The following is an 18,729-nucleotide window of genomic DNA, read 5'->3' on the forward strand; positions in this document are numbered from 1 at the left end:
GGGTTGAGGGCCACCCCCCGTTGCGGTACATCATGCGCTGCCAATTCAGGGTGGCCCTCAGCCCCCCCTAAAAAGCAGCCTGTGATTTTGTATATTTTTTTTTGTTTACCCAACTTGGCTTGGTGCAGATGGGCCCATTAGTGTGGCTATCTGCCCCCAGGGTGCCCAAACCCTACTGCCCCATCTATTGGGGGTCCTGCCCGACCTTTTGGGGTGCCCCCCCCACCCCACCCCCAATGGCTGGGGGACACACCTCATGCAGGCCTCCCTGGGCCTCCTCCAAACGGCTGCGTGAGGTACACCCCACCTCCATTTGGGGTGAGGGGGGAGAGGGCCACCCCAAAAGGTGGGGCAGGACCCCCAATAGATGGGGCAGTAGGGTTTGGGCACCCTGGGGGCAGATAGCCACACTAATGTGGCCATCTGCACCAAGCAAAGTTGGGTAAACAAAAAAAAATATACAAAACCACAGGCTGCTTTTTAGGGGGGGCTGAGGGCCACCCTAAATTGGCAGCGCATGATGTACCGCAACGGGGGGTGGCCCTCAACCCCCCCCCACCCCAAATGGAGGGCCCCACCTCATGCAACCCTCCCTGGGGGCAGATATCTGCTCCTAGGAAGGGGCATCTGACCCCAGGGAGGGATGCATGAGGTGAGGCCCCCCCTATCTGCGCCCAGGGAGGGTTGCATGAGGTGGGGCCCTCCATTTGGGGTGGGGGGGGGTTGAGGGCCACCCCCCGTTGCGGTACATCATGCGCTGCCAATTCAGGGTGGCCCTCAGCCCCCCCTAAAAAGCAGCCTGTGATTTTGTATATTTTTTTTTGTTTACCCAACTTGGCTTGGTGCAGATGGGCCCATTAGTGTGGCTATCTGCCCCCAGGGTGCCCAAACCCTACTGCCCCATCTATTGGGGGTCCTGCCCCACCTTTTGGGGTGCCCCCCCCACCCCACCCCCAATGGCTGGGGGACACACCTCATGCAGGCCTCCCTGGGCCTCCTCCAAACGGCTGCGTGAGGTACACCCCACCTCCATTTGGAGTGAGGGGGGAGAGGGCCACCCCAAAAGGTGGGGCAGGACCCCCAATAGATGGGGCAGTAGGGTTTGGGCACCCTGGGGGCAGATAGCCACACTAATGTGGCCATCTGCACCAAGCAAAGTTGGGTAAACAAAAAAAAATATACAAAACCACAGGCTGCTTTTTAGGGGGGGCTGAGGGCCACCCTAAATTGGCAGCGCATGATGTACCGCAACGGGGGGTGGCCCTCAACCCCCCCGCACCCCAAATGGAGGGCCCCACCTCATGCAACCCTCCCTGGGGGCAGATATCTGCTCCTAGGAAGGGGCATCTGACCCCAGGGAGGGATGCATGAGGTGAGGCCCCCCCTATCTGCGCCCAGGGAGGGTTGCATGAGGTGGGGCCCTCCATTTGGGGTGGGGGGGGGTTGAGGGCCACCCCCCGTTGCGGTACATCATGCGCTGCCAATTCAGGGTGGCCCTCAGCCCCCCCTAAAAAGCAGCCTGTGATTTTGTATATTTTTTTTTGTTTACCCAACTTGGCTTGGTGCAGATGGGCCCATTAGTGTGGCTATCTGCCCCCAGGGTGCCCAAACCCTACTGCCCCATCTATTGGGGGTCCTGCCCCACCTTTTGGGGTGCCCCCCCCCACCCCACCCCCAATGGCTGGGGGACACACCTCATGCAGGCCTCCCTGGGCCTCCTCCAAACGGCTGCGTGAGGTACACCCCACCTCCATTTGGGGTGAGGGGGGAGAGGGCCACCCCAAAAGGTGGGGCAGGACCCCCAATAGATGGGGCAGTAGGGTTTGGGCACCCTGGGGGCAGATAGCCACACTAATGTGGCCATCTGCACCAAGCAAAGTTGGGTAAACAAAAAAAAATATACAAAACCACAGGCTGCTTTTTAGGGGGGGCTGAGGGCCACCCTAAATTGGCAGCGCATGATGTACCGCAACGGGGGGTGGCCCTCAACCCCCCCCCACCCCAAATGGAGGGCCCCACCTCATGCAACCCTCCCTGGGGGCAGATATCTGCTCCTAGGAAGGGGCATCTGACCCCAGGGAGGGATGCATGAGGTGAGGCCCCCCCTATCTGCGCCCAGGGAGGGTTGCATGAGGTGGGGCCCTCCATTTGGGGTGGGGGGGGGTTGAGGGCCACCCCCCGTTGCGGTACATCATGCGCTGCCAATTCAGGGTGGCCCTCAGCCCCCCCTAAAAAGCAGCCTGTGATTTTGTATATTTTTTTTTGTTTACCCAACTTGGCTTGGTGCAGATGGGCCCATTAGTGTGGCTATCTGCCCCCAGGGTGCCCAAACCCTACTGCCCCATCTATTGGGGGTCCTGCCCCACCTTTTGGGGTGCCCCCCCCACCCCACCCCCAATGGCTGGGGGACACACCTCATGCAGGCCTCCCTGGGCCTCCTCCAAACGGCTGCGTGAGGTACACCCCACCTCCATTTGGGGTGAGGGGGGAGAGGGCCACCCCAAAAGGTGGGGCAGGACCCCCAATAGATGGGGCAGTAGGGTTTGGGCACCCTGGGGGCAGATAGCCACACTAATGTGGCCATCTGCACCAAGCAAAGTTGGGTAAACAAAAAAAAATATACAAAACCACAGGCTGCTTTTTAGGGGGGGCTGAGGGCCACCCTAAATTGGCAGCGCATGATGTACCGCAACGGGGGGTGGCCCTCAACCCCCCCCCACCCCAAATGGAGGGCCCCACCTCATGCAACCCTCCCTGGGGGCAGATATCTGCTCCTAGGAAGGGGCATCTGACCCCAGGGAGGGATGCATGAGGTGAGGCCCCCCCTATCTGCGCCCAGGGAGGGTTGCATGAGGTGGGGCCCTCCATTTGGGGTGGGGGGGGTTGAGGGCCACCCCCCGTTGCGGTACATCATGCGCTGCCAATTCAGGGTGGCCCTCAGCCCCCCCTAAAAAGCAGCCTATGATTTTGTATATTTTTTTTTGTTTACCCAACTTGGCTTGGTGCAGATGGGCCCATTAGTGTGGCTATCTGCCCCCAGGGTGCCCAAACCCTACTGCCCCATCTATTGGGGGTCCTGCCCCACCTTTTGGGGTGCCCCCCCCCCACCCCACCCCCAATGGCTGGGGGACACACCTCATGCAGGCCTCCCTGGGCCTCCTCCAAACGGCTGCGTGAGGTACACCCCACCTCCATTTGGGGTGAGGGGGGAGAGGGCCACCCCAAAAGGTGGGGCTGGACCCCCAATAGATGGGGCAGTAGGGTTTGGGCACCCTGGGGGCAGATAGCCACACTAATGTGGCCATCTGCACCAAGCAAAGTTGGGTAAACAAAAAAAAAATTACAAAACCACAGGCTGCTTTTTAGGGGGGGCTGAGGGCCACCCTAAATTGGCAGCGCATGATGTACCGCAACGGGGGGTGGCCCTCAACCCCCCCCCACCCCAAATGGAGGGCCCCACCTCATGCAACCCTCCCTGGGGGCAGATATCTGCTCCTAGGAAGGGGCATCTGACCCCAGGGAGGGATGCATGAGGTGAGGCCCCCCCTATCTGCGCCCAGGGAGGGTTGCATGAGGTGGGGCCCTCCATTTGGGGTGGGGGGGGGTTGAGGGCCACCCCCCGTTGCGGTACATCATGCGCTGCCAATTTAGGGTGGCCCTCAGCCCCCCCTAAAAAGCAGCCTGTTTTTTTGTATATTTTTTTTTGTTTACCCAACTTGGCTTGGTGCAGATGGGCCCATTAGTGTGGCTATCTGCCCCCAGGGTGCCCAAACCTTACTGTCTCATCTATTGGGGGTCCTGCCCCAGCTTTTGGGGTGCCCCCCCCCACCCCACCCCCAATGGCTGGGGGACACACCTCATGCAGGCCTCCCTGGGCCTCCTCCAAACGGCTGCGTGAGGTACACCCCACCTCCATTTGGGGTGAGGGGGGAGAGGGCCACCCCAAAAGGTGGGGCTGGACCCCCAATAGATGGGGCAGTAGGGTTTGGGCACCCTGGGGGCAGATAGCCACACTAATGTGGCCATCTGCACCAAGCAAAGTTGGGTAAACAAAAAAAAAATTACAAAACCACAGGCTGCTTTTTAGGGGGGGCTGAGGGCCACCCTAAATTGGCAGCGCATGATGTACCGCAACGGGGGGTGGCCCTCAACCCCCCCCACCCCAAATGGAGGGCCCCACCTCATGCAACCCTCCCTGGGGGCAGATAGGGGGGGCCCCACCTCATGCATCCCTCCCTGGGGTCAGATGGCCCTCCCTAGGAACAGATATCTGCCCCCAGGGAGGGTTACAAGGGGTGCCCCCTTTCTACTTTGGTTGGGGGGGCACCCGCCCCTATGGGGGGACACCCCCTCCCTTTCATTCAGTAAATAATCCATGGTGGCTAGTGGCCCCCACCCCTTCCCCCAACCCTGTTTCCCATCATTTCATTTTTGTTTTTTATTTTACATTCCCTTGGGGCAGATGGTCAGCCATCTGCCCCAGGGTTCACATACACGTGCCCCCATGCTTTGGGGTCGGGAGGGGGGAGAGGGCTGCTTACTTGAAGCAGCCCCCTTCCCACCCCCCACCTCACAAAGAGATCCATGGTGGTCTAGTGGGTTGCTGGTCACGGATCGAGCGCTCTGCGCCGATCCGTGACCAGCAATGCCTCATATGTGGTGTCCTTGGAAAGGGGAGAAAGTCCCCTTTCCAGGGACACCACTTTCTGTTCAATCCCTGGTGGCCTAGTGGGCCCCAGGACCCCAAACCCCCTCCCACCTCCCCCCATCCCTCAGATTATTATTATTTTTTTTATATATATTTCCCTGGGGGCAGATGGCCAGCCATCTGCCCCCAGGGTACATTTTCATGTGTCCCCATGCTTTGGGGGCCGGGGGGGGGGGAGAGGGCTGCTTACCTGAAGCAGCCCCCCTCCCCCCCAACTCGCAAACAGATCCATGGTGGTTCAGTGGGTTGCTGGTCACGGATCAGCGCTCTGCGCTGATCCGTGACCAGCAATGCGGCATATGAGTGGTGTCCCTGGAAAGGGGAGAAAGTCCCCTTTCCAGGGACACCACTTTTAGGTCAATCGCTGGTGGCCCAGTGGGCCCCAGGGCCCAAAACCCCCTCCCACCTCCCTCCTTCCCTCGATTTTTTTTTTTTTTTTTTTTTTCCCCCCACCCCCGGGGGCAGTGATCATCTGCCCCCAGGGGTCCCTGGCGCTGTGGCCCCATGCTTTGGGGCCACGGGGGAAGGGGGCCGCTTACCTAGTAAGCAGCCCCCCCTCCCCCACGCGTCACAAAAGGATCTTCGTTTGATCCGTGACGTTGCTGCCCGCGGATCGAGGCGCCCTGCGCCCGATCCGCGGGCAGCAAAGTCACACAATGGGTACCGTTGGAAAGGGGAGAATCTCCCCTTTCCAACGGTACCCGCCTCGATCTCCGGCTTGAAATACAGCCGGAGATCGAGGCGGAACAAGAAGGGCACTCACCTTCTCTCTCCAACGCAGCAGCCGAAAATGGCTGCTGCGTTGGAAATACTTTCCGTTTCACGCCGACGTGCGTAACGCACGTCGGCGTGAAACTGAAGGAAATCCAACCCCCGGGCAGTGAGGGGGGACCTCCCCCTCGCATAGCCCGGGGGTTGGATTACAGTTTTGAGCGATCCCTGCTTTGCAGGGATCGCTCAAAACAAGGTGCCAAAAAGGACGAGCTATCTCGTCCTTGGCACTGCGTGTGCACTTCCAAGGACGAGATACCTCGTCCTTGGCACTTAAAGGGTTAATATTATAAACCAATACACAATACACAATTCTAGGGTTTTGAGACTGTTTGAGCTTCGCTGAAATAGGAGCTTAATGGCAGTTCAGTTACTTAGAAAGGAGCAAAAGGCACAAGGTAAGTAAAATAGATCATATATACTTTTTAGACTATGCAAATAGTTTCAGTTCACCAGAAGAGTTAAATTCAAGTCAATAGGCCCAGGCCAAAGTCAATGGGCTAGTGTTCTGGATAGCAAAGAGCAGTTCTGGTATCAAACGGGAAAGTCTTTGTGAAAGTTCTTAAAAGTAGTTTAGGCGAAAAAGAATCATATGTCGGGTCACAAGCGGATTAGGCCTGCAAGTTGGGAAAGTTTCACAAACTTTCACTGCGAGAGTGGCGTTCTCTCAATCGGGTTGGCACAGTACCTTAATATGAAGAAAAGATGCAGCTGAAGACGTTGGTTCCTGGAAGTTCCTGCAGATCTCACTGTTCCTGAGCCTCAGTCATGGGGACAAGAGGGAGGATGTCGGGGGACTCCTGTACTGCATGGGATTGTTCAAGAAATCAAAGAAGATGGAGTCACTTTAGTTCCAGTAGCTGTCCATTCAAGAACACAAATTGGTGTCCCTCACCCTGTTTTATCCTAACCAGCCTTGACAATGGTATCCAGGTGTTTTATGAGTTGATTGGTCCCACCAACTCAAAGGAAGAAGCTGTCCTTGAAGGAGCTTCTCTGTCGAATGGAGTTTGGCAATTCGCACCTGCAGCAGGGCTGCACCGGTCAAACCAACGGTCTAGGAGTTGAAACAGCCGTCCTCTTCCAGCTCGTCTTCGGTTCTTTCGTTCCAGTGGTCGACTCTGGTTTCCAGTCCTGGAGACTCACCTTTTAAACAGTTTTCTACTTTTCATTCCAGCCTAGCTGTCACTCACCCAGCAGGGTGGCTGTCCTTGCTGGATAGTCAGCCAGCCAATCAATCCAGAGCGCATTTGGATTTCCTAGGAGACTAAGCACAGGGAGTTTCGGGCACTTCCCTCACTTCCTGCCCACCCCAGACACTCAAACGCCAGAGGCAGCCTTCAGTCCTGAAGCCCGCCAAAGGCACACGGACAAAGGGACCAAACCTGGTTTGGCGCACAGAGACAAACACTAAAAGGACCTTTACAAAACATAAAGGTGAAAAAAGAAGACCGGGACCTGTTTAAACAAAGGAGTTTAAGGCATGATCTTGAAAAACATGGCTCCCGTTATTTTTAGCTACCAGTGTTTGCGGTCTGGAAAAATCATGGTAGTTCGTTGTAAAACCACTGCCACCAGCCTTTTCAATAGCAAAGGGTACTATTTGACTGCTACGCTACATGAGTATTTAGACACAGGGGATACTAGGTAACCCCTCGAGCACTCAATTGTAAGATTTATGTGCTGGGTCTAGAAATTTGGAAAGACTAGTGAAGTCAATTTCACTTTCCATTCTCGGGGGAAACAGTAGTTTACCCCAGAGAAGGTATTTAAACCTGTGGGAAGTCTAAAAGATATCCCTGTGTCACTGCACTGAGGGTGCTGTGTGACACATACGAAAAGATGATGCCTATGGAGTTATCTAAAACTCCATAATCAAAGAACACAAATGTAAAACACAAATCAAAATACATGAAAAAGTGGGAAAAAAGGCTCACACTCTTTCCAGTGAATATCAAGTCCTCAAAAATCCAGCTAAGTTGCTGGGGGTCTCTAAGGTGAAGGGAATTAGCACATTTATGAACATTCTCCCTAACAATCTGAGATCTGCTCTTGCTGCCTTCTGTCTGGGTCACTAACCCTGCATCTCAGATCTGCTCTTGTTGCTTTCTGTCTGAGTCACTTACCCTGCATCTCAGATCTGCTCTTGCTGCCTTCTGTCTGAGTCACTCACCCTGCATCTCAGAGCTACTCTCGCTGCCTTCTGTCTGAGTCACTCACCCTGCGCCTCAGATCTGCTCTCGCTACCTTCTGAGTCACTCACTCTGCATCTCAGATCTGCTCTCGCTGCCTTCTGTCTGAGTCACTCACCCTGCATCTCAGATCTGCTCTTGCTGACTTCTGTCTGAGTCACTCAACCCGCATCTCAGATCTGCTCTTGCGGCCTTCTGTCTGGGTCACTAACCCTGCATCTCAGATCTGCTCTTGTTGCTTTCTGTCGGAGTCACTCACCCTGCATCTCAGATCTGTTCTCGCTGCCCTTTGTCTGAGTCACTAGCCCTGCACTTCAGATCTGCACTTGCTGCTTTCTGTCTGAGTCACTCACCCTGCATCTCAGATCTGCTCTCGCTGCCTTCTGTCTGAGTCACTAGCCCTGCATCTGAAATCTGCTCTTGCTGCCTTCAGTCTGAGTCACTAACCCTGCATCTCAGATCTACTCTTGCTGACTTCTGTCTGAGTCACTAACCCTGCATCTCAGATCTGCTCTCAATGCCTTCTGTCTGGGTCATGCACCCTGCATCTCAGATCTCCTCTCGCTGCCTTCTGTCTGAGTCACTCACCCTGCATCTCAGATCTTGTCCCACTGCCCTCTGTCTGAGTCACTCACCCTGCATCTCAGATCTGCTCTCGCTGCCCTCTGTCTGAGTCACTCACCCTGCATCTCAGATCTGCTCTTGCTGTCTTCTGTCTGAGTTACTAAGCCTGCATCTGAGATCTGCTCTTGCTGCCTTCTGTCTGAGTCACTCACCCTGCATCTGAGAACTGCTCTTGCTGCCTTCTGTCTCTGAGTTACTAACCCTGCATCTCAAATCTGTTCTCGCTGCCTTCTGTCTGAGTCACTAACCCTGCATGTCAGATCTGCTCTCGCTGCCTCTGTCTGAGTCAATCATCCTGCATCTCAGATCTGCTCTCGCTGAGTTCTGTCTGTGTCACTAACCCTGCATCTCAGATCTGCTCTTGCTGCCTTGTGTCTGAGTCACTAACCCTGCATCTCAGATCTGCTCTCGCTTCCTTCTGTCTGAGTCATTCACCCTGCATCTCATATCTGCTCTCGCTGCCTTCTGTCTGAGTCACTCACCGTGCATCTCAGATCTGCTCTTGCTGTCTTCTGTCTGAGTTACTAAGCCTGCATCTGAGATCTGCTCTTGCTGCCTTCTGTCTCTGAGTTACTAACCCTGCATCTCAAATCTGTTCTCGCTGCCTTCTGTCTGAGTCACTAACCCTGCATCTCAGATCTGCTCTTGATGCCTTCTGTCTGAGTCACTCACCCTGCATCTCAGATCTGCTCTCGCTGCCTCTGTCTGAGTCAATCACCCTGCATCTCAGATCTGCTCTCGCTGAGTTCTGTCTGAGTCACTAACCCTGCATCTCAGATCTGCTCTTGCTGCCTTGTGTCTGAGTCACTAACCCTGCATCTCAGATCTGCTCTCGCTTCCTTCTGTCTGAGTCATTCACCCTGCATCTCATATCTGCTCTCGCTGCCTTCTGTCTGAGTCACTCAGCCTGCATCTGAGATCTGCTCTTGCTGCCTTCTGTCTGAGTCACTCACCCTTCATCTCAGATCTGCTCTCACTGCCTTCTGTCTGAGTCACTCACCCTGCATCTCAGATCTGCTTTTGCTGCCTTCTGTCTGAGTCACTCACCCTGCATCTCAGATCTGCTCTTGCTGCATTCTCTCTGAGCCACTCACCTTGCATGCTGAGAGCATCTTGAGAGGCTCATATGCAAATGTAACTCCTGAAAATGTGCTCAAGGGCCTCTCAGAGATGCTTGGGCAGCTCCACGTTTGATTTAGTTTTAGACTTTGGGGATCAGGTATAAGGAAGCAGAAATGCATCTCAAATATTCAGGGCACATTTGAATTTGCTCTAGTGCAAATCTTAGTGAATCGGTTGCATTGTGTGCATACTATGTGCAATGGTAGCAGAGCACCTGCACCTGTTATGCGTTTTTAGCTTGAATGCACTTTTGCCATTGGCTGTATTCAGGTTCCCGGTTGGTATCACTTTGCACTTTATTACAAAGCCGATCCACTTGAAATGCAACCTTTTCTCCATCTTTATCTGTACAAGAGGACTTTGTTTCGCACACTGCTTGGCACAGACATGGTACTCACTGAGCCTTTAGAACATGGCTGCCAAATTGAGCTACGGTTAAAAAGGATTGCGCTGGTCCAGTGTGTTGAGCATTCCTTCAATGCTTGGATTTGAAGTATGAATATTATATACACACCACTGGGAGAGGTTCTGTAGAGTGGTGTTCCGGTGCATAGGCTGCTTATGCATGCGGCCACGAAGAGTGGAGGAGTATTCTCTCGCTTCCACGCTTCCCGTCACCACTGTTCCTCCTTCCGGGCTAGGTCCCATCCTGGCTGATATGATATGATATGATATGATATGATATGATAAGTCATGTATAACTCACCTGAACGCAAGTGTTTCAAGGCTACACAGCTCAGGACAGCATTAGATCACACATGGCAGCAGACCACAGTAGCAGGGCAGAAGGGAGGGGTTCTCTTTACCCTTCTGAATCCCCAGGCCTCCTTTGCAGGGTTACGGAAATGCCTGTGATTTGAGTGGAGGGGGCTGGGGTTGGGGGCAAGGGGCCGTCAAGGTTTCCATTTAAATTGATTCCCCAGTGAGTGGATATTCTGGACACACATGTAGAATGTGTAAGGTCTTACATTTGATTTCCAAGAGAGCAATGTTTTAATATTGCATGTCTAATTGTACACAGAAACACTCTTTTGATACACGTTAATACCATGATCTCCAGTTAGTCAAGTTGGCTCCACCCAAAGCCACCATCGGCCCAGCTTGCGATGACCATGATGGAAATCGCCAACACCGGTGAAGTCATCGCTGCGCGGCACCACATCCATCATCAGTACCTGGAAGGCAGGGATCCATTCTTGCTATCAATTCTCTGATAATTACATCTTTTCTTTCCACAGCAAATCACAACAAGTTTAACCCTTCCAGTTCCTCTACTTTCCAGTCTACCAGCCAAAGTCTTTCGATTGGGTACGGCACGGGAAGCATGACTGGGGTCCTGGGATACGACACCGTCCAGGTAAGAAGCTCAGATTCTGAATCCTGCCCATGTGGGTCTCATCCCTGTATGCAGCCTTGTACAGCTTTGAGTTCTGCTCCTGACCACTGCCATGAATCTTCTCCTAGGTTGGAAGCCTCACAGTCACTGACCAGGTCTTTGGACTGGCCTACACTGAAGCCGCCTTCTTTGCCCAAATGCAGTTTGATGGAATCCTGGGTGTGGCGTTCCTGAGCCTGGCATCCGACGGTGCCACCCCCGTCTTTGACAACATGTGGAGCCAGGGTCTGCTCCCTCAGGACCTCTTCTCTGTCTACCTGAGCGCGTAAGTACGGGTGTTCTCTAGAGGTTGAAATGAGTCAGGAGGTGCAGCGGTCCACACCCTCACAGAGTCATTCTCAGGGCAATGTCAAGAGATCAGAACAGAGAGTTGTGGAAGATGACAGTTTCAGGGGACATCTAGCGAGATCTAGAGAAAAGCCAAAAGTGGCAACGAAACAGACAGAAAGAGTTGATGATCACTGTGCCTTCAAGAGATTCTAAAAGAAATGATGGAAGAACATGCAAATGGCATTCAATGTCCATAGTATGAAAGCGAATAGAAGCAAAGTGTTGCTTATCAGAGTGCAACGTGATGCACTTTGGAACGGTATGGATCAGGGAAGAGGCAGTGGAACTAAACGAGGCACAGGTTGAATGGTTCATTGACTGGTACCTTCCAAGGGCCAGTGTGCTACACGTGGATGGCTTCAGAGCGCTGCTCGTGATGAGGTGTTGATGCACCCCGGGGAGGGTCAGATTCAAAGTGAAGAAAAGATGAGCGCAATGGCATGGCAGGAAAGGGTACAGTATTACCGCATATGGTCTGATTAAAGCAGAAAGCAGGGGGCAGAGATTTAAGTGTTAAGAAGCCCTGATTGCCAATCGCAAAAGCCATGCACTTAAAGCAAACTGTTATTCTGTGAGGGCAACGTATGCCCCACTCCTGTGCTGTAGCTGCTTTGCTCCATCACAGTGAAGCACTGTCGGTGGGCATTACCCCATAGGTAGGCCAGAATCATCTTGCCCCTACTTCACCCAATCCCTTTTCCACATCTCCTCGCAGGCAGCTTAATCTGTCATAGCATCATGTCATGGTCAACAGTAGACATTTAAGAGAGAAAGCTGAAAGCAAAGTTACACAATGGTTGAGCCTGATGAAGGACATGTGGTGGAAACACTGCGAGAAAGGATGGGAGAACCCCAAGGAGGCTTGGAGCGAGAAAGGATGGGAGAACCCCAAGGAGGATCGGAGGGGTTCCCGGTCCGTGCACATCAATGCGTTCACCTTCTTGGTGGTAGTTTTTGATTGTTATTGCTAAACAAAGACTTTATTCTCCATCTGCCCAGGAATGAAGCCAGCGGGAGCGTGATGACCTTCGGTGGCTATGACACTTCTTACTACTCCGGCACCATGAACTGGATCCCTCTCTCCGCAGAGATCTACTGGCAGATCATCGTGGACAGGTAGGCATTGCAAGCTGTAAGCAGATCACATAGGAGAGCCATGTGGAGGCGAAGGTTCCCTGAAGCCAGGATTTGGCGGCAATTGCTCATCACTTGCCAGTATTGACGAGAGCAACACATCCATGTACTTTACATGCTCATTAAAGTCAGACATGTTGCTCTATTGGTGCAGGCTTTGTAATGAGGATATAGCACGTGTACAATCCCTCACTTGTTATCCATGGAAGGTCAGTGCAATATGTTCCCAAGTAGTCTTCCCTGAGCTAGGATTCTCCTAAATGCCTCACATCATCGCTTTAGCAAAAGCAGCCTCTCCTCCCAACATCCCCCTTTCTCTTACAGGACCCAAAGCACCAGGAGAGCATGCACATGTCAGACCACCACTATACAAAGCATAACACAACATAGCAAACAAAACATGTTAGCATAACCACTTCCAGGCAGCCAAAGTGATTCCGTTGTGTGTGGCATTGGGACACACTTTCCCTATAGAGAAAGATCTGATAGGCCTTTGAGAGTCGGTGGGTGATTAATAGAGAGACCTTAGAGTAATTGTTAGCGGTTGATGGTACAATACATTCTGCGTCTCCATCTTCTGTGCACTGCACACAGATAAGCCCACGACCTTTTATTGCCAACACTACCTACAGTGTGTCAGTAGCCATTGGACTAACAACCCAACAAGCCTGGGAGTAGCGGGTAATAACACAAAAGGCCCAGAGGGCTATCGCTGCTCCTCAGCTTAGAGGGTGAGCACAATAGACCTGGGGCAACATTCAATGGACTCATACATATGTTCATTGCTGAACCAAGGTCTTCAAAAGAGAGTCTGCACACAGCAGTACTGCCGTGTCCATTTCCACAACAGTCACTGTGCATAAGATGCCTTTCTGGTGCATGTAATGTACCACACCTTCAGCGTCTCCATGCACCCTGCCCCCTTCCCTTTACAACTATTTGTAATATTTGTAATTATGTTTTACATTTTGTATCCAGTGCCGTTTGTTTCCCAATTACTCAATTTCATAACAACTCGTACTACAAACACGTTATACTCCCACTACATTACGACCAATTACTTTACACATATTGCTGCTATGATCATGCTGGCCTTTCTCCTACTACATGACCTATAATTACAATACACATACTACTACTGTAGTCATTGTGTCCAGTGCACATATTGTAGGGGGCATGGCCTGCCGCCATGCCCCCCAAAATCTAGCCACTGCCCACAACACAATTAACTGCATACCAAGCATGTATCATACACGGTGCACTAATGAAACTTACCCCCAAAGCCCTGCAATACAAATAATATTCGCAGCAGGTTTGTGGACGTTGGGGAAAAAACATGCCTGTTTTGGGACTTTTTAAGGCCATATCCCATCCCGTCCTCATCACTCGTCAACTCCCCAGATATTGTTTCATTAGATTGACAAGTGCAATCTTGTGTTTCTTCATATGTTTGTACCGCGATGTTCACGGACAACCGCCGCTGTTCGCATATCCAATGTTCCGGCTTTCCCAAAATCTGGCGCACCTCACCCTTTTCACCATCCAATCAGCGGGCGTGTCCAATGTCCGTGGACCTCACGGCACCGGCTGGACAAATCGTAGGCTTGTCCGTGAACCAAACAGGGAAGTGAGACCGTGAACCGAACCCAGATATCATGATTTTTTGTTTTGTCTACTTTTTGGTTGTTTTAACCAAATCTACAAAAGCATGCTTTTGGGACCAAACCACCGCTCCTGGAAATTTGGAAAAAACATGCATCCAGCAGTTTGGACTGTAGATGTGAGCAAAATAATGTTTCCATTGTGTCTATGGGGAAAACAACACATTTTGGCAGCACCCCTATAACTTTGCACCCCCTGCACGAAATCTCAGCAAACTATGCAGGATAAATCTGGCTGGGCGGTAGACATTTCATATGTAAAGTTCTGTGCTGATTCGTCCGTGGGGGGGGGGAGGATGGACAAAGTTATTAGCTGCCCAATAAGTGCCCTTCATATGGGTTGAACAACTTAACCATAACTGCAGGGCCGCTACCGCAGACCCTCTTATATATATATATATATATATATATATATATATATATATATATATATATATATATATATATATATATATATATCCATATTGTGTTTATATTTGAATTTACTGATCTGCATATGTACACACATACACTTGCGCCCATGTAAGTGCAGTAATTTGGGAGTAACTACCTATGTATTCTATGTATGGGTGAAATGGCCTACTTCAGCTGCCCACGAGCACATTGGTTGCAATATATTTGCAAGAATGTTTATTTTCACATGTGCTGCCAATAAAGAGAAAACACCTTTAATGCTCCGAGGCTGGATGCCTGGGATAATGAGTATGGCAAGTGGACATCTGTGTGAATGCCGCGTAGTGTCCTTCACGTAGCTAGGGTCAAGGCAGGTGTGGGTCTAAGGACACAGTTACTGTTTGCAGGTCAGGGAACACTGTTGCTGTTCTTTACATTAACGTCAGACAGAGAAATAGTTCATGTTTAGTGGAAATGCTTGGATCCTTATATAACTGAGCAATGACACGTCTCTCTTTCCCTTGACCTCAGCGTCACCATGAACGGAAACGTCATCGCCTGCAATGGCGGCTGCCAGGCCATCGTGGACACTGGGATGTCTCTGCTCGCCGGCCCGTCCTCTGGAATCGCAAACATCCAGAGCGCTATCGGAGCTTCTCAGAACTCTAACGGGGAGGTAAGTGATGCCGGATTATCATAGCGAGTGCAGGGTGTCGATCATTCACGGTCATACATGATGAGAAAGAACACATGGGTGATATGATATGATATGATAGGTTAGTTATAACTCACTTAATACCCAGAGGTTTCTAAGCACGAACCCAAGGATCGCACCTGTGGTGCTCAGTGTCGCCTTGCTTACAAGGCGAGCACGTTGCCCCTGAGCTATCCTCCCGAGGTGAGGATCTCGTCCAAATCCCCAGCTGATAAACGCGAATCACCAATACACTGATGATCGATGCTCTGTAGTGAACTCATATGTTCTCCTTAGATGAAATGTAAATGATCCATTAGAGAGTGCTTCTTGAATTCATCCTAGAATGCCATACAACGTCTAGCTGTAGAATCAACCAGACGGTCTGTCTTCTTTTCTTTCTCAGTTCGTGGTTAGCTGCAACTCCATCAGCTCCCTGCCTCCTATCGTCTTCACAATCAATGGTGTCCAGTACCCTGTGCCAGCCAGCGCCTACCTTAACCAGGTAGGTCAGGTCTGCTGCTTGCTGTGTTACTGTGTCACTCTTAGACAAGTATTGATACCTGCCTGACTTTCTCTTCCAATGTATCATTCTGAGGTGGGAGAGTTGGTAAACTGTTAGAGTGTAAGACTCAAGATGTGACGTCTAGGAGCGGCTCTAGGTACAGAGCAATGGCTGCTTCCCGGGGGCCAAAACACGTAGTTAGGAGGTTCTCAGAGATCAAAGCCCTCACATGACATTAGGGCTGCAGGCACTATGCGACAGGATTACATTCAGCTCAAAATAATATGAAAATACTTTGTAGATTGTGATGCCACAGAATACTCTTGGAAAAAAAAATCAGGCATTCACACATCAAGTGGGGTTTCATATTTTCAGCTGTCCGATTGAAAGCTTATTTCAGAAACCTATTAAAGTCTGTGGGTTGTGAAAACTATCTGAATAATGCTTGAGTGTTTACAAATACCTTCAGCTAGTCAAAGCTACAGGGCAGAGCCATGCTAGAGATGAGCCTGGCCATGTATTGGTAAGATATGAATTCATGAAATAACGCTCCGCTCCTTAATAGTTATTTCTAGGGCGATCATTTCATCCTAATAGCTGCTAGAGGAGGTATCCAAAGAAGGGCCAGCATCCTTCAGTCAGCTAAGCTGCTGCTCTACGTTGCACTTTCACAGAGCATAAAAGTCCCCTGGTCAGGATCTGGGGTGAACGGCCTGTCTGTCCAAAAGGTCTTTGTATTTGCTCTGCGTTGGCTCCTGATGAACTTCCACTTTCAGACTTAGACATATGTTCATGTTCTTGGGCCCCTCCAATCTAAGTGGCAAGTTTGTGGCCAGGGGTTTTCCCACTTAGTTGTTCCTCATCATCTCTGGTGAGTGTAGAACACTTTGGGGTTTGGTAACAATGACTGCGAGGAATGATTTGCTTAGTGCTAACTTTATCAAATGTAAAGAACCATTGATCTGGGGCTTGGACAATTCTCCTTCAGATGAACCAGTGAGCGTACAATGGAGAATATATGGACTTCACATGTAGTCATCAGGTCATATACAGTTAGTCGGCAAAGTGGTGGCTAAAACCACCAGAGGCTCCATTTATGGTCTCCAAGATTGGTGTGGATATTAAAGTGTCTGCACCACTAAAAACTGTCCACCACAAACATGGGCTACTTTATGACAAGCAATCGTAAAACACCTTCCACTACTGTCCGTGGGAAACCAATGTGTATTATGTATCCACTACGGTAATGACACCTGCCCGCGCCTGTTTTTCAGTGAAATCGACAACCAAGAGCCAGGAAGCGACATCTCCCTAACTCCCCAACCCCCTGTCTTCCATGCCCTCTCATCCCTCAACTAACTCCTCACTGCTATAACCTTGCAACCCTACACTTCACACACCCTCTCAGACTAATGGCCAGGTCTAGTGTACACACCAGACTCAGACTCCATCTATCTTCTATCAACAAGTATTCTGTCAATTCTACACTCTACGACCTGGGGGCTTCCCCCACGGTTGACCTGCGCCGGACCATACCAATCTCATTCACTTGTGTCTTCTAATTACTCTCCCTCCAGTGGAGAGATAATTACTGTTATAATGTCACTAAAGCAGAAGTTAGTTACTCCTCTTCTTGCCAGAAGAAAAGGGGGTCTTAAAGTGAGTTTGCAGCAGAACGCTGACTCAGCAGGATACCAGGGAGGATCTAGAGGACGGGAGGTGATATGCTAGGTTATTTATAATGCACTTAATACCCAGCGGTTTCTAATTGCGGTCCCGGGGAACAAACCGCCGTAGCTCTGTGTGGTCTTGCTTCCAAGGCAAGCACGTTGACCCTGACTTATCCTCCCGATTTGATCACACAGGCAAGGACACATATAGATTGAGGGTATGAGTAGGTAGCACCAGTGTAGCAGGCGTGTGATTTTACAGCATCGTTTGAAACATGCAGTATTTGCACTAAAGAATAATTCAAGAAATGGTCTTGTAAATGCTGCTAAGTTATTGTCTTCTCCCGCCCACTCACAGAACTCCTGCACCAGCAACTTCCAGGACACCTCTTCCGGCCTCTTGATCCTGGGAGACGTCTTCATCCGGGAATACTATGTGGTTTTCAACAGAGCTGGGAACAATATTGGCCTGGCTCCCATCGCTTGAACACGAGGAGCTCTTGAAAAGTCTTGAATTAATGAAGAGGGATGGTTGTGTATCATTTGTTTGATTGTTACGTCACTAAGTTTGTGTGAACCAATCATGGGGAGCTCAATAAAAGATGGCATGGAAACAAATAAATCTGTGTTCATTTAATAAAGTCATTAAACAGATCTGAACAAGGGAGTAATGATGTCATGGTGGCAGCGACAGCAAGATGTCAGTCAGACAGTTCAGCAAGATGGCCTTTTTTTTTGACCATTCTTAAGTGTGCCACCTGCAGGCACAGAAGCATTTCCCAGGAGGGCACCTCGGGTCTCCATCCTTCCAAACCATATCCATTGAGCGATAGTGTCACCTATTAGGACACAGTTTAAGAAGAAGAAAAAGGCCATGCCAAGCAAGAGATGATGGCAGCAATGGACCTCACACCTGGAAGAGGCCCACTACACCGGAGACCTGCAGTGAGGACCTATAGCACAACATGATTCTGATCTGCTGGAAGGGGTTCCTATATACCAGCCTCAGTAAGGTCCCAAATACCAGACTCACGAATACCAGCCTCAGTAAGGTCCCAAATACCAGACTCAGTAAGGTCCGAAATACCAGCCTCAGTAAGGTCCCAAATACCAGACTCACGAATACCAGCCTCAGTAAGGTCCCAAATACCAGACTCACGAATACCAGCCTCAGTAAGGTCCCAAATACCAGACTCACGAATACCAGCCTCAGTAAGGTCCCAAATACCAGACTCACGAATACCAGCCTCAGTAAGGTCCCAAATACCAGCCTCAGTAAGGTCCCAAATACCAGACTCACGAATACCAGCCTCAGTAAGGTCCCAAATACCAGACTCAGTAAGGTCCGAAATACCAGCCTCAGTAAGGTCCCAAATACCAGACTCACGAATACCAGCCTCAGTAAGGTCCCAAATACCAGCCTCAGTAAGGTCCGAAATACCAGCCTCAGTAAGGTCCAACTACCATACTCACGAATACCAGCCTCAGTAAGGTCCGAAATACCAGCCTCAGTAAGGTCCGAAATACCA

At 50.9% G+C, this 18,729-nt stretch overlaps 1 protein-coding gene across 1 annotated transcript in view; it reads left to right on the forward strand.

Moving 5' to 3' along the window:
• LOC138528236 (pepsin A-like) overlaps nucleotides 1-17,687 on the forward strand; it is a 307,885-nt gene extending 290,198 nt beyond the window's left edge. The window contains exons 2-7 of the mRNA XM_069639691.1: nucleotides 10,656-10,774; nucleotides 10,882-11,078; nucleotides 12,143-12,259; nucleotides 14,863-15,007; nucleotides 15,432-15,530; nucleotides 17,559-17,687. Of these exons, the coding sequence (XP_069495792.1) occupies nucleotides 10,656-10,774; nucleotides 10,882-11,078; nucleotides 12,143-12,259; nucleotides 14,863-15,007; nucleotides 15,432-15,530; nucleotides 17,559-17,687 (806 nt within the window). The remainder of the gene's footprint in view (nucleotides 1-10,655; nucleotides 10,775-10,881; nucleotides 11,079-12,142; nucleotides 12,260-14,862; nucleotides 15,008-15,431; nucleotides 15,531-17,558) is intronic.
• The last annotated feature ends 1,042 nt before the right edge of the window (nucleotides 17,688-18,729 follow it).

Source organism: Ambystoma mexicanum, chromosome 7q (genome assembly GCF_040938575.1).
Source record: "Ambystoma mexicanum isolate Mex_15411 chromosome 7q, UKY_AmexF1_1, whole genome shotgun sequence".
NCBI lineage: Eukaryota > Metazoa > Chordata > Amphibia > Caudata > Ambystomatidae > Ambystoma > Ambystoma mexicanum.